The sequence below is a fragment of the Lissotriton helveticus genome, chromosome 5_1 (assembly GCF_964261635.1).
Source record: "Lissotriton helveticus chromosome 5_1, aLisHel1.1, whole genome shotgun sequence".
In the NCBI taxonomy this organism is placed as follows: domain Eukaryota; kingdom Metazoa; phylum Chordata; class Amphibia; order Caudata; family Salamandridae; genus Lissotriton; species Lissotriton helveticus.
The window spans coordinates 1620692457-1620715791 of NC_136065.1; the positions used below are offsets into that span (position 1 = coordinate 1620692457).

Consider the following 23335-nt stretch of genomic DNA (forward strand, 5'->3'; position numbering starts at 1 on the left):
TGTTGTCGGTCGGGGTTGTGGTATGGAGGGAGGGTGGGTGGGGTCATGATGTGGTGGTTGGTTTCTTATAAGGGTGGGAGGGTGCTTGGGAGACTTAGCTTGGGTGTTGTGGTCGCCCGGTAATGCTCGAAGTCGAGACGGAGCGTGAGTGTTGGTGGGGGCGGGTGGGGGTATGGCGTGGATGTTCTGGTGGGGGGACTGGTTGTCGAGGAAGGGGGGGACCGATGGGTGGGGAGGCTGCGTGCGGGTGAGGGTAGTCCTCAGAGAGGGAAAGAGGAGATCGAATGACTCCAGGTTGATATTGTTGGCTTGAATCAAGACTGTGCCATTGGAGTAAATGGTCACAAAGGTGTCCCCTTCGGCACGCCTTCCGGTTAGGGGTGGAGAAAGATAGTTTGCAGCTATGGGGAGTACTGATGGTTTTGGAGATGTGGAGTTGTGCTCTCAGGATGGAATTCCACCTGTCGGGGCTTTCCGTGTGAAAGATGAGGTCCATTTTTACTTGGCCTTTGGTGGAACAATGGTAAAGGTCAGCAAAGAGTCATTCGGGGAATTGCCTGATCAGTTTGTGTTTGAGGTTTTTTTTCACTTTGGGAGAGAGGTTGGGGGGGAGACTGATCAGGAAGGAGTTCGGGCCGTACGGTTTAACGTAGGGTGAGGTGAGGGGGTTGGGGGAGAATGACATGGTGAAAGGTGTGTCGTTTAAGACGTCGGTTGGGCTGATTATTGTCGGGGTCTTTGCGGACTAGGTGCGTTATGGTAGTACCTGGGACAAGTGGTTGTAGTGGGGCACGGGACTACTAGCGAGGTCGGACCGCTTCTGTAAGGGTTGTGCTGGGTGGATGCTCAATATGAGGCCTGAGGGGGTAAGGAGAGAGGGAACGGAGAGGCTTGGGATGATCTGGTTTCTGACGTTGGAGTCTGAAATTAAGGGCACCACCAGCCTTTGATAGGTGAGTGGATGACAACTGAGCAGCAGTGGGAGGATGCAACGGCTGCTTTAATATCAATGCTGGCCCTAGTGTTAGAAGATTATGCATCTGGCCGCAGTTAGGGGTTGGTCGGTGGCATGTCTGAGGAGTTTACATGGACGGTGGGAGGTGCGATGTCTGAGTGGAAAGAAGTTCAGACAGGGGGGTGGCAATTTTGGGAGAAAGCGTAACTCTGGAGCGGCTTGCACTCCAGTTTTCTAGTAGCTATTCCAAATTGTTGGCCACTAGGAGGGGAATGATTTGTGTCTGGGGCTGTCTGGATACTCAGAGGCTGAGAGGTTACCTTAGGGAGTCAGCCTTTTGAATCCTTGGTTTCCTTGTTCCTTGTTGGATGTGTGCCATGTCGACTCTTTACTTTCTTCTGCACTAAGACACGCAGCCTGTAAATGCAGTGTGTGAGTGAAAAGGTGCAGGGCCTCTAAGGGTGGCACAGTAAGTGCTGTAGCCCTTAGGGGCCTTCCCTGGTCACAGTGCCCTGGGTACCTGTGGTTCCATTTATCAGGGGCCTACCTGTGGCTAGGGATGCCAATAGGGTTTAGGCTTCAATGCAATTTTAGAGAAGTAACATAGGCCCTGGGTACCTGATTAGCAGGAGAACAGGGCACACTCAAAGAAACATCAGCAATTCAGCAAAAAGTGGGGGCATACCATGCAGAAAGAGGGCACTTTCTCACAATAGGCCTCAGTGATTCTTAGCAAATGTGGCATCCCGGTGAATCAGAATATGCTCAACCTCAGCTGCCCATGGCTCCCTCACACGCATAGATTACCTGCTTTTGCCAGCACATGACATCCTTCATAGATCCTGCCTCGAGGAATATCCGATCACGCAGCGGTCATGCTCCAATTTGACCTATCCCCTGAAGTTCCCCGCCCTATTTGGGGCCCTAACACCTGGTTCCTCCAGGATAACAAGTTCACGGAACACATCTCTACTGAATTTTGCCACTTCCTGGAGATTAACGGGGGATCTGTTGGATCTGCTACAACCCTGTGGGAGGCGGATAAGGCATATAAGGAGTGTGTGGCATGTTCCTTCCTCTGGGGAACAGACCGTGAAAAACACCTTTGAGTGGTTGAGCTTCAAACGTCGTTAATGCACTTCGACCACAGAGATCCGGGAATGACCACGTTCCTGGAAAGACACCAGATGGACTAAGATAGGACTTAATTGCTCCAAATGCTGGATGGCATCCACATGATGAGTATACGACGAGGCAACATGTCTTGCAAATTATTACTTTGGCTAGCCACACACTAATCAGTAAATAGGGTGATCCCCTGCATTACGGGGAGCTCCAGGTCATGTATGGAGAACTTGCAGGGGATTTCCAATATAGTTGCACAATATTATGAGGAGCTTGAGACTCCGAAACCAAGCCTTGGTGCCGCCACTGTGACTTCTCTGGTGGAGGAGCTTCCTTTGCCCCATCTATCCCCTCAGGACAAAACAGACCAAGATCAAGATAACATAGCAGATTAAATTGGGGCGGCGTTGGCAAATCTTAACCCTGGGAAAACTCTGGGACCCTATGGATTTTCTGTGGAGTTTGATCACAAGCACAAGCTTAGCTCCATTTTGATTCTAGCCCTCCTCAAGCTATGCACTTTAAGTAAATCATCATTAAATCTTTATTTCGGCCATGCGGCCATCAAAGATACACAACAAGATAAAACATATACACCATAAAACATCATCAATAACAATAAGACATACTTGTACATTATAAAATCGTACATATCTGTAGGTTAAAACTATAAAGGTTTACATATAGGAGACTGAAGCTAACTCAATGTCCGTGACTTCAGTAAACTGGTGCGAATATGCCAGACATTGGTAAGAAATTTAGCCAATGCAAACACAATTGGACTCGAAAGATCAGTTTTTAAAATTCTATACATTGGGAGATACTCTCTGCCACCAAGGTTTCTAATAAGTGGGAGAAGCCAGTATCTCCTCGCTTTCGAGTACGTGGGGCAAAACAGAACTACATGCAAGTCACTTTCCTCAGCATAAGAGCATGTTGGACACTGCTTAGGGGAGGGCGGGTTTGTCCAAGAGCTCGTAAAAGCCCGTAAGGGCAGGATGCCGTATCTCCATTGCAAAAACAGCTTCCTGGCCAGCACGGGGGACATGGCGTCCAACACCCTTTCCATCTTGTATGTTTCTTTACCTAGCATAAATACAGAGGTCAGTGATCCCTCTCGCTGGTTTTCCAAAGCCGAGGATAGTTTATGAGCGTGATAGGCATCGACCAAATTTCTGCGGGAGATGCTCAATGAGGCCTCAGCAGGATCGGACCAAAGATCAGGAAACCCCAGTGACGTACATAAATTCTGGATATATTTTAGCCAAGGGATCTGTAACGCTTTTGGGTGGGATATCAGCTCCCCTAATTCGGCCCTATAGGCTAGAAGTGCTTCACTGCTCCATAGTCTTCGCCAGAAGACTATGGGTCTCAGTCCTATTTCATCGGCTATTGGTCTCAATCCCAGATCCAACCTCAGGGGAAGGAGCGGGGTACTTGGCGGGAGTGCAGTTATCTGCCTGATAAAGTTATTCTCAGTTACCGACAGACTGCAGGTTGGTGTATGTCCCCACAGTTCCGCCCCATACATTGTAGCGCCCCTGGCCTGCGCTTTGTAGATCTGGATGAGCGGCCCCAAAGGCCGATAAGTCGAATTTTTCAACATCCGTGTGATGCCCCCAGTGGTCTGTACCAGTTTAAGGTTGGCCCTGGTCCGGTGTGCCCCCCACGACATAGACTCATTCAAGGTTACACCTAAGTAATCAAAGGTGGAGACTCTTTCCAACCGTGCCTCTCCCAGCAGTGGATTCGGGCGCAATTTTTTTACTTGGGTTCAGGACCATGAATTTTGTTTTTCCAGCATTAATTTCTAGGCCCCTATCCATACAAAAGGCCACGAAAGAATCAAGGATCTGCTGGATCCCCATTGGGGTTTTGGACAGCAGCAGGGTGTCATCTGCAAACATAATTGCAGGCACCCTGCTGCCGTTCAATTTCGGAGCATCAGTGTGTTCAATGCCGTTCAAATGGGCGATTACCCCATTGACAAAGAGGCAGAACAGGGTCGGTGCGAGCACACAGCCCTGCCTAACCCCCCTGTCAACGGGGAATCTGTCCGTCAGCTCCCCCGACTTTCCACACCGCACCCTGGCATAGTTGTTGTGGTGTAACCTCTGCAAGATTATTAGAATGTCCGCAGGTACGCCCATCTCGGCCAGGACCCTCCAAAGTTTGCCTCTGGGCACCAGATCAAAGGCGGCTCTTAAATCCACAAATATTGTGTATAAGCTACCACCATCAAAAACCACTGTCCTCCAGTGGATGATGTTCAATCGGAAGACCTGGTCCACCGTTGATACTCCCTTCCTAAATCCAGCCTGGTAAGGACTAAGGACTTCCGTTTCTTCTGCCCAGTCCTGGAGCCGATTGAGCAGTACCCTCCCAAGGAGCTTCTGGGGCACATCAATCAGACTAATTGGTCTGTAATTGGCTGGAAGCAGGGGCGAGCCCTTCTTAAATATGGGAACCACCTCCGCCCCCAGCCAAGTACTTGGGACTTCCATGCCGCATAAGACTCCATTAAACAAAACGGCTAGATATGGGGCCCACACATCTGGTTCCTGCTTAAAAAGATCTCCAGGCAGGCCGTCAAGACCTGGCGCCTTACCCGAGGCCAAACCAGCTATTGCTGCCCTAACCTCTCCCACTGTTACTAGTTCCCCCTCATATGCCCCCTGGGGACTGCAAGTATCACCCATGCTATCCCCCCCCATCGAGCTATAAAGGGTTTGGAAATGAGCTAGCCAGACCCCAGCTGCAATGTTGGGCTCAATAGCTGAAAGGAGGTTCCCCGACCCCCCATTCACTATTCTCCAGAACATTCTGTGGTCTCCCGTTACAAGGGATTTGTTGAGCTCCTCCCACTGGCTCTCCTCCCATTCAATTTTAGCATGGGCAAGTACTTTTTTATATGCCCGTCTGCTATCTCTTAGCGTCTCCCCACCTGAGCCCTCCTTAATATTTCTTAGAAGTTCTTGTTTTGCTTTTTTACAGGCCGCATTATACCACATGGTTTTTGGCGCTTGCCCCCTACTTGCATTATGTGCATTGCTAAACAGGAAAGGACTCATACCCTTTATAAGATCTTCATGGGCCTGGTATAATTTACCAAGTGTTTCCATATTGCCCCTCTCAATGTCCAGCCCTCCTACACTCTCTAGGATAGGGATTAGCCCCGCATAAAGCTTCGGGAGTTTCTCCTGGCTTGCAACTATTTTTTCCCACCTGATCCTTCTTTTGTTGTTGGCCAGAAGCAGTTCAGGTAGGTTTCCCTCACTCGCTAATATATGTTGTTGGAGGCCAGGATGTGTGAAATCCAGTTCTAATGCGTTGTGATCACTTTCCAGCCGTTCGGTAACCCTAAAATCCCTAATGGTAGACCAGTTGGTTATCTGTACCAGAATATAGTCCAAGCGGGATTTTCCTCCCGCTCTGTTAAAGGTTGTTCTACTAGGTACATCTGATTTAACTCGCCCATTACAGGCTCTAATTCCAAATTTTAGGGTTAGGGCTGTGATCTGCAACGCCAAGGGTGTCCAAGCCTTCGGGGGAGGAGCTTCTACCGATGGTACTGACCACCTGGCCTCTTCCTCCATCTGGAAGCCCTCTAAGAGGCCAGGCAGCGGCTCAAATTGGGAATTTAGGTCCCCCCCTACTATATAGGGTAAATCCCCGGGTATTTCAGCTAGATAGGTTGCAAGCTCAGCAATCGTAGGTGACTCCCTGGCTACACCCACTGGCCTAGAATAGACATTAATAAAGGCAAGTTTTACTTGATTCGGCCAAGATAGTAAGACCACAAGGATATCGTCAGAAGGTACCACTAAGCGTGAAGCCTCACAGCCCAGGTGGGAAGCTACCCATGTTGTTAATCCACCAGAAGGACGGCCTTTGCCCTCCCACCTGGCCGGGATAGAAAAGGACTGGTATCCCTGATGGGTATGTTCCTCCCTAGCCCAGGTCTCCTGAAACATACACACATCCCCTGTCTCAATGTATGCAACCCAGTCCGGGGTAGACAACTTGTTGACAATTCCAGCCACATTCCAGCAGATAAGTCTCAGATGCTCTGTATCTGGCGTCACGGAAAGGGGAATATTGGATTGAGCCGGCTCAGTTTGTTCAGAGTTAGTTACAACGGGTACAATTTCTGTAATGGCTCCAACTTGCTGGGGAGAATCACTAAAGCCATTTTCCATGGTTGTAGTTTGCGGGGCTTTATTTGTAAACAGTCAATCAACCCCTTCCAACCCCCCCAAACAGTTAAACCGATTATAGTGGAAGAAGGGAGTATCCGGCAGTTGGTTAACTCGACGTATGGCATGTTCCCGATATCTAGGTCTCCGCTCTACCCTTGTCCAGTTGCCTTGTTCTGGCTCATGGTACATACGGGTGGGGGGGAAGAAAAAGGAGACTGGCAGGGACTGAATAGTGGAGTCCAGTGATCTATTCGTCCCTGCACAAATGTGTAGAACTGTGCCTGGGTCACGGAAGGAGACCATAATACAATCCCCCATGATTGATTTCCTCGTCCTCCCCAGCCAAGGTACCCTTCTGACCATGGTGATCTCATTATTAAAATGAGGAGGTAGGGGCCTATTCCAGTTAAGCCACTTGATGACTTTCCTCTTGAGTGTTATAAAATTTTCTTTTTCACCACTTTCCAGGGAAGGGGCACCCGCCAGTACTACCATAAAGCTATTGGCTTCCGGGGGCAAATCCGGTCTCCGAATTCTAGGTGCAAGCCTCCCTTCCTGAGGTGGGGGAGAACTGGCATTGGGTTGGGCTCTATGGGTTATGCCAAGGGATGGTCCATGTGTGGCTGCTACTGCTAGCTCAGGAGGGGCAGTATTAGGACTGCTCAATGGGGGTGGTAGTTGAATAGACATAAGTGGTGGCAAGGGAGCGACTACGGGGGAGCCCTGCATAGGGCCCACATTGGGGTTAGATGGTATTGAACGGGGAGGGAACCTTGCAGAGGGATTTTGCCCTACCGCTTTATTCTGTTTGCTAGTCGCAGCATTTAGACTCACTAGGGTAGCTTCTAGGGTAGTAAGCCTGGTATCTAATTTTTTTAGGCTCTCGCTGATAGGCGTCAAAAGTGATTTTAGTAAAAATTCTATGCTCCCAAGAGATACAGCAGGGGATGATGTATTAGATTGGATGTTCCCTACGTCACTGGTAGCAACGGCAGTAGATGTATTGTTACTCTTAGGGGGAGCGACTACTTGTACCTTCACTTTGGGCCTATCAGGGGAGTGCACTGGTTTATGATTTTTCCCAAAATCAGAGTGAGGAGTTTTGATTTTCCCCTGCCCACCCCTTGTCTTTCTTCTACGCTTGTTGGGTGGAGGGCCGTGTATCTCTGCCACCACGGACTGCTTGGGCTTGGTTTTCTTAATTTTAGCTACCGGGGATGTTAAAATAATCAGATCAACCGTTGTATTACTGTCGGTTGATGGAGGGGTAACTTCCATGGACTGATCAAAAAGTGTGGCAGAATTAGGAACAGAATCCCGTAGAAGTAAAGGAACGTCCTCTTGGTATGATATAAGCGGTGTGCCCTGGCAGGGACTTTCCTCTTGGGAGATAGGGTAGGGGATTATTTCACTAATAGGTCGGTTTTTCATAGACTCAATGGAGCAGCGGCGCTCGCCCCTACACTTCTCTAGGGAGCTTTCTTTTCCCCCTTCCCCCTTCGCTGGTTTAAAGAAATTATCCAGGGGCCCATTAATGCTACCCCCTGCCCTTGATGGAGTTCCTCCTTGGGCCGTTGTAGACATAGCGGGGTCCTGTAGCACAATTTGGCTGGGTTAGGGGGGTGAAGGCAAAAAAGAGTGGGCCCAGCCCGGCCTCCTTCGGCCCCGGACAGCCACAGACGGTCCCGCCCTTGTCCCGGGCTTAACCCGGGCGCTCCCGCGCGCTCCCGTGCAGCGTGTAGATCTCGTTCTTATAGATGTATTAAGAGGCAGGTGGAGGTGGGCGGGGCGGTCAGGGAGAGCGGGCCAGCTGGAACGGCCTGTGCAACCCGGGACTCCTGGGAGATTGAGTCCGGGTTGCTGCTCGCAGCCCTGTCACACACTCACCGCCCAGCGAAGCACAGCCTCCGGTCACCCCCTTCTGCGACGCGGGAGCCGCGGAGCGGGTTCCGCTAGCTGTGGTCACAAAGGTCCAAAGTCCGAGGTCAGCGGCTGGAGTGCAGGCGTCCTTGAGAGAATCCCACTGGAAGGTGCAGTCAGGGCGAAATATGAGGCAGGTGGAGCTGGGCGGGGCGGTCAGGGAGAGCGGGCCAGCTGGAACGGCCTGTGCAACCCGGGACTCCTGGGAGATTGAGTCCGGGTTGCTGCTCGCAGCCCTGTCACACACTCACCGCCCAGCGAAGCACAGCCTCCGGTCACCCCCTTCTGCGACGCGGGACCCGCGGAGCGGGTTCCGCTAGCTGTGGTCACAAAGGTCCAAAGTCCGAGGTCAGCGGCTGGAGTGCAGGCGTCCTTGAGAGAAGACATATCCAATGGTCACTTCTCCTCAGAGATTGACTAGGCCACCATTGTGGTTCTTCCTAAGCAGGGTCGCACCCCAACCACCTGTGCCTCTCTTTGGCCCATATCCATCAGGAAGGTCAAATTATATGCTAATATTCTGGCTAATCAATTGCTAAGAGTTCTTCACTCTCTGGTATATCCGGTCCAATGAAGGCTCATTCCGCGACATAGTATCAGACACTCTATCCCTCATGTACATATTGCATTGTCCTGTATCAGAGCCCTCAGCTCTCTTGTTATTGGACTTTGTAAAAACTTTCAATACAGTGGACAGGTCGTACCTCAGTGAAGTGCTGGCTGGTATGGGCTTTGGACCTCTGTTCTGGACGTATATGGGAGACCTTTATGTGGGTGCTGCGGCTAATGCTATCTTGGACCACTTTCCCAGGCAGAGGGGCACAAAGCAGGTATGCCCATTGTCCCTGCTGTTGTTCACTGTGGGAAAGTAGGATCTGCTTCTTATGGTTACCCCCACTTTTTGCTTCATGTGACACTGTTTTTGACTAGTCTGACTGGGACCCTGCTAATCAGGACCCCAGTCTATCTGCTTTCTCCCTAAACGGTTATGTCATGTACTTAGGTACACTCCATATTGGATACTAGGGTACTCTTGTCAGTCCCTAGTATATGGTACCCATGTACTCAGGGCATAGGTATGGGCTAAAGCATGTATTATGCCACCCATGAGAGGTCATGCAAAATGGAGCTACAGGCCTGCCATTGCAGCTTGTATAAGATGGTGCATGCATCTCTTACTTTACATATAGGTTTCCTATATCTAAGGTTCACTGCACTTAAAACCTATGCCACCCCTATATCAGGCCTTAACAATCCTGAAGGCAGGGTGCTTGGTCTAAGTGAGAGGGTGCCCCTGCATGAGCAGGACACCCCTGCAGCCTACAGAGTCCATTCTCCACAGATTGTAAGTGTATTAGCAATTTTTGACATATAGAGTGCCATTATGTGACAGAGTAATGACCAACTCTAAAACGGCTGAAAGTAAGCCTATCGTGTTTTGTATCAAACATTGTGGAATCCTACTCCCACACCGTAACCAGTGTAGGAGGTATGATTCCTTCCCTCAGAAACAAGTTTTGTGAGGTCCCTTGTGTTCCCGGTACCACCCTTCTAGTCCCGGGCAGCCCAAAATGATTATTGCAGCAGACCAGAGACACATTTCTGCCCTCCTGCTACTGAGCCAAGCTGAGGTAGGGAAAGGAAGAACAATAGGCATCCTCTCACAAGGAGTTTTGACCACCTCCTAGACAGGATTTAGTGTATTAGGCTTGGGTGGGTGCGCTTGCCAGCGACCGAAAGTCTGCATGAGGGGCAAGTTTGGTGTCCCTGTGCATAGTCCAGTTCAAACAAGTCCTGGGAGCCGTTGGCTACTGCTCTGGTATGAAAATGGACAAGGTACATGGAAGTAACCTCCCCACTGTCGTGACTCTCCCCTGGGAGGGTCCTCCGAATCTGTCTAACCCTCTCCCGTGGGTCCAAAAGGCTTACCTGGTTGTAGTACCCTAGATTCGACAAGGACAAGATTCTGAACCAGAAACCACTGCACTTCTACCGTTTGGACACTCTGGACTTAGCTGGAATTCGTTTGGGCCCAACTTCATCTCCCTCTCAGTCTGAAGCACCGTCTGTGCCTGTGCACCAAACAGGCTCCGTGCATGACCTGTGCAGTATCAAGGACAACTGAAGACATCTCCCTTGGAGTGAAGGAGTCACTCCCCTGCAACCGCAGGCACCACATCTCAACTGACAGGTCTGCTGCTCCTGAGCTCCTAAGGACTCTGAAGGATCCAGCAACACAGGAGGTGGGTTTCCGAGTTCCTCGAGGTCCGAGCTGCCCTCTTACCAAGTTTGAGGTCAGAATCCCTTGTGGGGGCTGCAATACCCACACCCCTATGCACCGTGTACGTTTGTGAGTGCATATGCTTGTTGGCATTTCCAAAACAAGTGCACAGGGCTCCGAGTAGCCCCAACCTCTGGCACCATTTTCTACAAAGAACTCTGGCCTCCTCACACCGAGTGCTCCGTGGGCTGCTCCTTTGTGAAACTGCTCGAGGTCCCCTCATGACTCCTTTGCCTCCAGCCTGTGGGTCCTTTTGAGGGTCAGCACTGCTTTTCTTGGGATCACCTGGTTACTCCAGGCTTGCTTTGACTTCCCTGTGTTTGATGATTCTCCTGGACCTTGCTGGTCCAAACTATAACCTTTCTTGACCTTCTTCATGGGTTGCCGCTACCAAGGATTGTTGGTGCTCCAGCCAGGCACTGACCCCTCACCGCTTGACATCCTTTGTGGGACAGCTCTCATGTGACTCCTGGTTGTCTTCAATGTTTCCTGGTCCATATGGCTGCAGAGTCAAGAGCCCCCTCTACGCACCTGAAGAACCCGACATCAGTGGGCATTCATCTACCGAGTCCCTGGTCACTTCTGAGTGAACCAGACTCTGTTCCCTCTGCTTTCCAGTACACTACATGAAGAATCCATCTTTGTATTCCAACTGACACTTTTCTTCTTCCCAGCAGTGGCTCTTCTTCGAAGTCCTCCATGGAGCTTGACAGCGGTTTCCGACGCCACTTCAGACCTATGCACCCGGCTTACCTAGGATAGGTAACTCTTGTATTATGGTGTCCATGGTTGGGGTGGCTCTCCAACCTCCTCACTTCCACGGGGTTTCTTCGAAGTCCATTTAGAAGGGTACTTAAACTTTAAGACTGCAACCGCAACTCTTCCATAGAATTGTCCTCCGTGGGGTCCTCGCTTACTCACTTTGGGTGGTTCTTTTGGGCCCCAGCGATTCTACAACCTCTAGACACTGTCTTGACTCGAGTCGTGGTTCTCATACCACTATTTTAGTATATGGTTTGGTCTCTCCCTGGAGCTCACTGTGTATTAGTGTTATTTCCTATTGTTTCTGTGTAACAGTATTATGTGCTTTGTAAGTATCTTTGTGTAGAAGATACTATGTCGTACCTAAAGTGTGTTACAGTAATAAAAACATATTTTTATAAGTACTGTGTGGTTCTCCTTTCATTTAACCAATACTATAAGGTTGCATTCTTGTAAAACATGCTGCTTAACATTCCTTCAAGGCTAAGCCTTAAGGCTGCTCTCCACAGCTACCACTTGGATAGCTTTTTAAGGTTATCTTTGACCTCGTAAATCACCATAAGTGTTGTGTGGACTGGTACAGGGTGCCCACCTTAACTAGTGGACAACATATACCATGGGAGCTCCAGGTTAACTGGGGTAATTCTCTATTAGTTCCGATACAGGGGTACTTCCGAGACGAAGACTGGCAATCAATAATCCTGGTGCGTCTGGTCAGTTTCCACTACTTGGGAGTGCAAGTCTCCTTGAATCCTGACCTGGTGTGGGGCCAGAATCTCGTCCCTCTGGAAATCAGGGCCAAGGAGGACCTTGCACGCTCACTGAGATGAGTTGTGTGGGTCTAGGGGGGAGAGGAGCTTAGTGGGCCTGCACACGCTCCTAACTAAATGTGACACTGCTTGCAATTGGACTTCCCCAGTGGCCCCTCAATAGAGATGTGGACTAAAGGAATGGATTTGTGTGGTAAAATAGAGGAAACAATCTATGAAGCTAGAAGCTGCCCTCGTAATTATGAAAAAGTAAGGAAGATATGGTGGGACTAACATGGATTGGCGATTTAGCTACCATCTGCATACATTTTTTGTCTAAGTGGGGAGGTTATTATGTGAAATTCTCTCCAGCTGTACCTGATGTCAATGAAGGGATTGTTATTGCTTTTTGCACTGTACAAGTAAAATGGTTTGTTGTTAACCTATGAAATGTCAATAAAATGTTTTTATAAAAAAATCTCTTTGTGTCCCCCTTTTAGATTTTTAAAGTTGTGATATGTTGGGTGTAACTGAGGTATGCTTGATGAATGACTGTGGATATGTATGAATATATGTTGAGTATTTAATAGTATGATGTTTCGGGAAGGGTCTGTATAACTTTGCAGGAACAATTTTGATTATATTGTTGTACATTGGGTTATGTAATAATCAATGTACACAAAAGAAACATTGTGTGGATAAAAGTAAAATATGCTGAAAGAAAAATAATGAATAAAAAAGTGAATGAGAAAATATATAAGTGTATGTATACAACATGATTGGCTCAACAGATATGCTTTGAACAACTATCAATCATTTGATGTATGCAGCTGTAATGGTTTGGCGAACTGTTTCTGACTTGTGTTCTGGATCAAGACTAGGTGCAGTTGGCCTATCTGTAATCCTCCCAGACAGTGTAACAAAAGGAGAGTAGTTGTTGGCAGGATGGGCCATTCTGCCAAGATGGGAGGGACTGAGCTTTTCCCTGCCCACTTATATTTCAACAGAGTTGCCTCAGCACACTCACAGAGGGGCAGATTTACAAGGAACTGACGCATCTGCATAAATGCGCCAGTTTCCTTGCACCAGTTCCAAATGTCCTTGCGCCACCATGGATGTCTTGTATTTACAATACAGTGCTCCATGGCACAGGTATTAACAGATGCACCAGAAATACTGGTGCATCTGTTGGCACAAAAGTGACGCATTGCTGGGGAGTGGCTCATGAAAGTGACACAATTCCAGCAATGTGCCACAACAGATAGTTGAGTGTGTACAAAAAGCCCTATGTCATTCCTTAAGACTGGTCTGAGGAGGCATCGAGATTTTGACACAGTGAAGGTCTAGAGTGACGCAGTCAAATGTTGTAAATATCTCTGCGTCAGTTCTATATGGCTTTTTGTGTGGGAACGCTCACCCTGCATACATTATACCTGAAACAGGTATAATGTGATGCAGGGCTTTACGACGTGACTCATTTCCCTAGATGCATCATGTTGTAAATTGGCCGCATTGTTAGCGCCACCGTTGAGTAAAAAAAAGTGAGCAATGGTGGCGCAAGGAGGCGCAAGGGGCTTGTGAATCTGCCCCAAAGTACTTGACATCCAGGGGGAAATTTACAAGAAAATGCTGTAATGCGGTGTTGAGCCATATTTGGCAAAGAAACACTCAGGCATTTTCAAAATGCAGGGATGCGCTGTATTGGAAAAATACAGGGCACACCTGTGTTTCCCCTAGCGCTAGCACTAAAAAAGCTGCCTAGCACCGGGTCATGATAGGGTATAGATACCTTCAAGGGATTTTGTTATTATGTATTTCAGAGCAAATTTCAAACAATACTTGGCGGCCTTGTCTACATAAGACCAATAGTGCAAAGCAACAATCACAAATATTCAGTCAATATATATAAGTCACTTCAAGTGATCCAAATGGAAGAGAGGGAAAAGATGTGTATGAAAAATTGTATTTAAAACTCAAAAAATAAATTTGAGAAAAGGGTACAGAATAAATAACATTGTTATAGGAAGAATATTTCAGGAATAGTAATCAAAAGAAAGCTCTCTATAACAATTGTATGTGCTTATCCTCCTGTTTACAGTTGATCTATTGGTTAAGCAGACAAAGCGTATATGTCGAAGTTTCGGTCTCTAATCTTGAGTTGATGAGACCATCCTCAGGACATATGAATCATATCTTGAAAACCCTGATAGAATGAAGTCTTGTTGCCTTCAAAAATAGAATATTGAAGTTTTAAAAAGGCTATCAATGGTGCCTGTATCATAGATATCATGGGGTATCTTCCGCTCAAATTAATTCGGTAGATTCAACTCTAGATGCTCTTTAATTCTTTATGGGAGACGAACGAAGTGAAGCTTCACTTCGGGTGCATGCAGCCACGCTGACGGTTCTAAGATTTCTCTATGCAGATTGTTCGTCTCCCATAAAGGATTAAAGTAAAGTGGAAGACACTGTGCGACATCTTTTTGCGCAGCTAACATTTACGCACTAAACTTTGAGAGCATCTAGAGTTGAATCTACCGAATTAATTTGAGTGGAAGATACCCCATGATATCTATGATACAGGCACCATTGATCGCCTTTTTAAAACTTCAATATACTATTTTTGAAGGCAACAAGACTTCATTCTATCAGCGTTTTCAAGATATGATTCACATGTCCCGAGGATGGTCTCATCAACTCAAGATTAGAGACCGAAACGTCGACATATAGGCTTTGTCTGCATAACCAATAGATCAACTGTAAAAAGGCGGATAAGTGCATACAATTGTTATAGAGAGCTTTCTTTTGATTACTATTCCTGAAATATTCTTCCTATAACATTGTTATTTATTCTGTACCCTTTTCTCAAATTTATTTTTTTAGTATTAAATACAATTTTTCATACACATCTTTTCCCTCTCTTCCATTTGGATCACTTGAAGTGACTTATATATATTGACTGAATATTTGTGATTGTTGCTTTGCACTATTGGTCTTATGTAGACAAGGCCGCCAAGTATTGTTTGAAATTTGCTCTGAAATACATAATAACAAAATCCCTTGAAGGTATCTATACCCTATCATATCCTTTGCCCAAACCCTCAAGGGTATATTGGGTTGCTCATTCATTTTTGGTTACTACTAGCACCAGGTCAGGCACCCTGCTGCCATGTCGCAAGGGTGTGTGCGCTGCAGGGGCGGTTGTTTATGTGCAGGAAGTGACACCTTCCTGCAGATAAACAATCAATAATTGCAATTTGCTCTTTCTATGTCTGCCCAGTTTGATGGCGGCCATGTTGGTTTGGGAAATTATAGGGAGCTCTGTAAGTGGTGCCATTTCAGTTTCGTGAAATCGGGGCTGAGAGCCACCTGGCAATGGAGTACTTTTTGGCAAGGAATGCTGTTGGATAACATCAGCCCTGGCGTAGAGTGATATGCAATCCCACCACCATCTGCCCAATTTTCAGTGCTTCTTTCCATATGGTGAAGTCTGCAACAATCTGTGTGGGATCCTACAGGTGTCTTAGAGGGCAGGAATGGACAAGCTGTCACTAAAGCTAAGATGGAAACGCTTTTGTTTCATGACACGGTTATACTAATAGGATTTTTGTTGTTTGGATCTAATTTTCTTTATTAAATTTTGCTCTATTTTTCTACATTGGTGTGGGATTTTTCTGTTTGTTGCTTCACTTTATTAGTTTGTGTGCTGCATAAATACTTTGCACACAGTCCTAGGTTAAGCCTAACTGTTTTTGTGCCAAGTTAACAGAGGCTTAAGCACAGGTTAATTCAGTGGCTTTTTGTGGTTCACCCTGACAAAGATTGCGGCTGTTGCTTGAGTAGGGATCCCCCCTCAACCAACAACCTATTTTTTGCATTATATCAAAGGCATTATTGATGATATCAGTGATGTGATCACTCACTGCTCATGTTCATATTACTCTATAAACCTTTAGAGGATTTCATATATGTAATTAAGTACTAAATGGCTCCATATATTCCCATTCACACATACAAGCTCTCTTTGGTTAACTAAGGTCCTACTAACACCTAAACACAGCCTTCACCATACACTGAATACTTTGTGAATAGCCGAAACGATGTGGACAGTCAACCAGGCATGAGTGGACAAGCTTGTGCTGCAGATGATCTTTGTCCTTTGAGCAATTTGTTTTTGGGAGTACCCACTCTGTCCAGACACCTAATTTCCAGTAGGTGACCAAGTCCCTCGTCCTGTCTTGTTCTGAATCCTTTGTGATTGCCCACATCGTGCGGGCTATCAACCACACTTGGGTGGTACAGTTTCTACTGCATACAATTTTCTCTCTGAGCAGAACCAAGCCCCCTTAGGCACTGAAAGCCCTGCTACGCATAGCCTCCACCCTGGGCTGAATACTTTTAAGTTAGCTGACTTTTTATGGTCAATAAAGCACACACTGGTGGGCACCTACCTGGTGCATACAGTCTTCAGTCCTATGCACAACTTTTCATACAGAGACCTCTCCCTATAGGCATTCAAGGCCTCTTAGGAGAGTAAGCACCTACTATGTAGAACCTTTGCCCTGTAGCAAAGCTTTTAAAGATAGGCAAAATCTTGTGGGCAATCAACGAGATGTGATTTGGCAAGTCGGCATGTCATCAGTCATTTGAACAATGAAGTAATTGAACATGAATTAAGTGATGTGATATGTGAGGTTTAGCCTTTGGTTTTGATTACATTGATTTGTTGTAGTGTTTTTCACTCTTACAAATACATAAATTAGAGCATTAGAGCTAAAACATATTCCAGTGCCAATTTCTCTGAGGGCACAACCTCTTGGGAGTTCCTTTTTCTATTCAGAAAGGATGGAGAATCCATGGTATTTAATACAGACCCTTTATGGATGATGTACAATGAACATGTTTAATCACTTCTGACATGAGGTCTCTTTCATCACCTATAGGCTATGTTACCATGACATTCTTAATTGTATCCTCATCCTACTTCTTTTCATTCTGCAGGTCACTGTTATGTAGAATAATGGTGAAAGGAAACCAGACCCAGGTGTGGGAGTTCATCCTCATAGGGTTCTCTGACCTCCCAGTCCAGCAGCAGGTCCTACTCTTTGTGATCTTTTTAATAGTCTTCCTAGTCATAGTGATGGGGAATTTGTTTGTTATCATCTTGGTCACTGTGGACCGTCGCCTGCACACACCGATGTACTTCTTCCTGCGGAGTCTGTCTGTCCTAGATATCTGTTACTCGAATGTCACAGTTCCTAATATGCTAATGGGTCTCTTGTCAACACAAAATACCATCCTGTTCCTGGGTTGTGCGGTACAGATGTATTTCTTCATATGTTTAGCCACCATTGATTGCTTCTTGATGGCAGTGATGGCCTATGACCGTTATGTAGCCATCTGCTACCCTTTGCGCTATCCAGCCATCATGAACAAGAGACTCTGCACACAGCTTGTGGTCTACTGCTGGGGCAGTGGATTCCTTTTGTCCTTGGGGCAGACTACATTCATCTTCAGCTTGCCATATCATGGCTCCAATGTGATTGCACACTTTTTCTGTGATATCCCACCAGTAATAACACTTGCCTCCACCGATACATTCTTCAATCAGATTGCAATCTTTATTTATACCGTCCTAGTTATATTAGGACCCTTCCTACTCATCCTGACCTCCTACGCCCACATCCTGAGCACTATCCTAAGGATGCACTCAGCCTCAGGGATGAAGAAAGCCTTCTCCACCTGCACCTCACATCTGGTCTCCGTAAGCTTGCTGTATGGGTCTGGCACTGTGATGTACCTGCGACCCACATCAAGTCACACACAGAACACTGACCGACTATTGGCCTTGTTCTATGTCTTATTAATGCCCATGTTTAATCCTATCATCTACAGCCTAAGGAACAAAGAAATGAAAGGAGCTTTTCGGAAGCTGATAACTACTAGAATGTTGTGACAAGTGGCTACAAAATCTCCCTAAAAATCTTGCCATTTTATCAAGAAAAGGAATTATTTCTTCTTGCTACATACAGGGCTAAGTGGACAAGGCCATCCTACCGTTCTTGTGTATGGCATTTATGGTGGTACATGGGGCACCTCAAAACAAATGTCAAGCTTATGATCTGTTCTCTGGCATTTGTCAGGAAGCAGAAGTTCTCACCAGGTTGTATATTCAACCCACCCATCTGATGTTCAGACATCAGTTTACACATGTATCCTTGTTTTCATTGCACATGTCTAGCTGGTGGTAGACAATAGGCGGAGCTATGAAATCCTTGCACTCCAGGATTTTTGACTGTAAGTCGGCTGGAGTCACACAGCTGATTGCTCAGTAAGCAACTTAATTTGCAGCTTGAACGTAAGAAACTTGATAATGACTGAGATTATATTTATTGCCACCCTGTACTTTAATGATACAGACACATTGCCAGCTTCTAAGGAGTGCAACCTTTGGCTTGTTTACCAGCAGAATATAACAGCTATAAATCTCAGTCGCTCTGGGGTATGGCGCCTTTTGTTTACTGTATAACTGGAATGATTGCCTCACGCCACCAATCCAACACGTTCCTTTTTGAGTAACCTCCTCTACCCAGATGGAAGAGTGTGATGCTCCAGCTAGAGGTGAAATTGGATTTCACATGATATGCCTTGTTAATATTCAAAGGCCTCTTATATCGATTTTAAGTGACCTTCGCTTACCATTGAGGATTCCGTCTTTGTTGCACGCGCATGATGAATGCTATTTTTGTACCACAGCACAATAAACAGGAAGGACTCTATTGTTCTACCATCATAGAACTTTGCACATAATATTGACTTGGTGAGTGCAATCAGCTGGCATCTAGAGGTCTTGTCCATCTATATGTGGAAAGTTCTGAGTATTGTTTTTTCATTGTGCGATATATAAATGCATTGTTTTTACACACTGTCTAGCCTTACTTATCTCTCAGTTGCAGTAATCTGCTGAGAATCAACCGTCTAAATATAATTGATAATTAACTAGAGAGCAAATCTGCTCCTAAAACCCTTTTTATAAGATTTTCTTTCGACTGAAAATACGTTTAAAAAAAGGCCCCGTACATAGATATTATTAGCCATTTATTCGTTTATTTATTGTGGACCTCCACAGCAGCCCTGTTTTGCTCGAGGGCAGCTGCAAATGTTGTGGGGGCTCCCAGATCGGAGCACATTGTCGGTGCTTGGGCTCCTTCCAGTTTGCGGCACCCTTGTATTCAGGGCACAGTCGGTGCCAGTGCCCCTCATTTCAAAATTCCCAGCTGCCCAGCAAGTAGTGGGCAGCTGCACTGTTTAGGTTATTCATTCTTTGAGGGCATGTTCGAATTCGGAGTGAGATGCACTCCTCTGCCCCAGTACTTTTCTTCACAGCTGCGCAGCACTTAGTGCCAGGTGCCACATTTAGGTCTGCGCAATTCCCCTGACTTCGGCTGCATTGGCAGCGCGTCCTGACTTTTGGACAGAGGTCATTTGAGCCTCTTAGAGATGGCCAGTTGGCCAGGGGTGCTATTCCTTCCCTACTGTCAACGTGTGCTGGAGTTGGAATAGAAAATTAAACTATTCCACTATCCAGCGCCCCCCAACGCAAGTCGTTGTAATGACTTGCGTTGTAAAAACTGCATTGTAATGGCATGCGGGGTAAAAGCCATTCGGTTTGTAGGGCGCCAGGCCCTAATGTTATCTATATAGGTGCTAGGAAATGTAATTTATATAGTATGTTTTATGCACCCTGATTTATGCCTCTAGATGTGATTTTATGATTATGAGGTTTAACCTACTGTGTTATGTTTTAGTTTATTGCCTATTGTGGTTTAGGTGTGAGTCATTCCCTACTTCGGTTTCTGTTAGTAAGTTTATTCCCTAATGCGAGTTATGTTTAGGAGATTATGGTCTTCTATGTTTAGGCTTATGGGGTTGGCGCAGAATATATTTCTCGCCTAATGTGATAGTGTGTGTAATATGATTTATGTTACAGGATGATGCTGAGTATAGTGTTTACCAGTACTTACTGGTTGTGGTCTACGTTTATGATATGTTCTTACTTTTACTATTTTTACCAAGTGATGATTCTCACAGTGGCCCTGTCATGTGTAAATAATCCCCTGTATATATTGCCCAGTGCCAGTTGGCACAGTGTATATTGTGTGATTACCATCTAATGTGTTTTATGATAATACAAAGACAAATTTTGTGGTGTACCTAGTATGTTGTTGCTGTGTGTGTTGCGGAAATGCTTTACACATCTCCACCGGGATAAGCCTGACTGCTCATGCCAAGCTACCAAGGGGGTGAGCAGGGGTTTTCTTTGGCGAGTGACTCCCTTGCCCTGTCTAGAGTGGTGGTCTCTGCCTGGCTTTGGCACAAGCCTTAGCCAACCAGAGATCCCATTTCTAACAGTATTCAAACTGCTATCTGAAAATGTTTTGAACCATGTCGCAAATTACATGTTTGCTCTTGCAGAATTTGGAATTCAAAACACAATGTTTCATCACTAATTTGAATATGTACGGATTAATCGTTGAAACTGTGATGTGAGAATGCAATAACTAAGTACTGTATACCTAATAACTGAATTATCTTTTTCCTGCTCAGCATGATTTGACCCTGAATGAACGCACAGTATTAACGTAAAGACCGTGGCATCACGTTAATCCTTCAGATATTTGCACCTCACTGCTAACTAATGTTTGCCAGCACTAGTCTCCTTCTGCTCTCTTTTCACTCCCCTCTCTCTGTAATACTAGTATGTTTACATAAATGTTTAGTTTATGCAAGGCTCACTCCCCTTTTTCCTTATGACCTTAGGGAGAATTATTTACCTTTTGGGCATCTTTTGGTTTAAAACTTATACTCTAGATTCAAAACTTCTATCTTCTTTTCCATCACTCCGCACACCCGGATGGTGTCATTTTTCTCCTTGGAGCAACTCTGTGCCTGACTATTGACATCCTGTTCTCTCTTCTCCAATGCAGCCTTGAGAAAGCCCTGGCTTCAACAGCCATATAGGGCGAAACACGTGGCGGATGTTCAGTCTTCCTAAATATTTGCCCAATGAGAAATAAAAAAACGAGTGAAATGAATGAAACAATGTGATGAATAAAAAGATCTACTGTCACTCAAATCACCCAGGATTAATGAGTGTTATTTGAATGAGGAATTAGCCTCTGACAGCAATACTTCTTTGAAAAGGAGGAACACCTGCTCTCATCACTTCCCTCCACGTACACTCCTGTGACATTTGATTTTGAGGGTAACAAAGGCGAGCAGTCAAATGCTTCTCAGGGAGGTAATGTGGGCGTGACTGATTAGTCCACTAACAGACATGATAGCATGCTGTCTAGCCCACTCACCTCAAATTGCACCACGCTAAAGAGTTTATGGTGGCACTCATGTTGTATTAGAATATGCAATTACAGGGCAAGGCACAATCTCTCAGTCTTTTGTATTCAGCCTTGTGTTACCTGTCCAGGTAGAGCAATGTTTGGTCGTGCTGCGGTCACATTGCAGAGTCTCTTGGCAGCAGGAGCAGGGTTGTAGTGGTAGCTCACCATCTCTCCCAAGTTGGAGTTGTAGCATGGGTGTACAGGACATGTTTCATTGGCAGTTGTGATCCCTGATTGTCAAGAAAGTCCTTGGCTTCAATGGTGGTGATATCTGTGTGCACATCTCACAGGCAGTGTCAGACTGGTCCCTTATGACACAATAGAGATGCAAGATGGCAATCCGTTACTTAAAGGTGATGTTGTTTATAATAGCTCCCTAAATGAACCAGAGAGAAGCCAGGTGACCCCTCTCAGCTTGGGCCGGCACTGGGCACACTCCCAAATGCGAATTGACATTTTAGAGTTTCTCCACACACCAGGAACACATATGAGCTTATCCACCTTGAAAGCCTCTGCTGCTGCAAGTCAGGCACTCCCTTTACCTATCGGAGCAGGCAGGCAGGCAGCTTTCTAGGCTTAAGGCAGAACCACAGTTTCTCCAGGAAGTTTCACAGATATTAAGTGATGTTGCCTCACCACTGGGAGACTAGCTGTCCTGCAGAGACCAGCCTAGGTCACACAACAACTATTTGTGTAGTCCACAGAGCACTCCCATACATGGTAAAGAAGAACATGGATCTTGAACAAAGTCCAGTATTTTGGGTGGGGAATGTGGATCCACCTCAAAACAGTAACTGAACCAGTCTAAGGTGGTTCCCTTTCAAATGTTATTTTCTAGCTGTAATGCAGACACAGCCTTTGTACAAGGATGTTGGCTCTCGCATCAGGTAGTCATGATGTGGGTTTCAAGCAGAGTAGCCAAAACATGAGCACAAGGAAGAATGAAACCTTTGCACCTGGCTGTCTTCAGCCTTTCTGATGTTGCACACAGAGACAGAGAAAAGGACATGTCCTGTCTACAATATCTCTCTCCTGCAGAAACTGAATCTCAACTCTTTTGCCCTAAAATCCACCAAATGGCAGTGCTTAGGTATTGTTCATGAGCATCCACTCATTAAAAGTTCTTCATAGAAGTTCAGGAGGTAGACCTATCTTCATCACTCTCACTTCAGTGTCTGTAGCTTCACTTTCCAACGACAGGAATGTAGACAATATGTTTCTGTTATCAGGGGTAACGGCACTCACTGTTCATCTTATCCAGGGCCGACTTTAGGGCAGTGAGACCAGTGAGGCAGCACTGGGGGCTGACCTGGAAAGAGTGGCACTGACCTCAGGGGGGCAGTGTGTTTAGCAATAACGTATTAAAAGCATTCGCTGCAGGGTTCCTTGTGCATTCAGCTTTCAGGCAGCAATAACAATTTCATGATGACTCTTGCAATTAAACTTCCTGAGGGAAGTTTTTCCCAGGTAGTAATAAGGAAATCCGAGGAGGAGGGCATAAGAAGGAAGAATGAAAACAATGATTGTCGCACCAGGCACAACCAGTGCTAAAACCGCCCCAGGTCTTGTCCCATGCTATACTAGGGACAATAGAAAATGGATCCTATTGGCCCCAGCAATCCTTTTCATACAACATATAGAGTTGTGCTACCATACAGGTGCCAACACATTCACCATGCATATAAATACTCAACAGATGCAGAATGTCAGAGTAAGGGTCTCGGTGTTATGTCTCAGCAGGACTTTACATGAGTGCGGCTGATAAGCTGCACTCCCCTCGGCCTTCATCAGTGTATGTCAACAACAAAGGACATGGGTGGTAGTCCCACATTGTTACAGAGGGTACACTTGGTGTGCATCTCCAGATCTCAGAACCAGTACTTGATCTTAGTTTTACAATGGTAAGGCACTCGCCTCAGTGTATACATTTGGTTAGTGTGCTAGCA

At 46.2% G+C, this 23335-nt stretch overlaps 1 protein-coding gene across 1 annotated transcript; it reads left to right on the forward strand.

The window, feature by feature from the left end:
* Window positions 1-17011: 17011 nt before the first annotated feature.
* Window positions 17012-17947, forward strand: LOC144753739 (olfactory receptor 2D2-like). Its single transcript, XM_078641323.1, has one exon. It carries the CDS (start codon window positions 17012-17014, stop codon window positions 17945-17947), a length of 936 nt encoding a protein of 311 aa, XP_078497449.1.
* Window positions 17948-23335: the final 5388 nt, after the last annotated feature.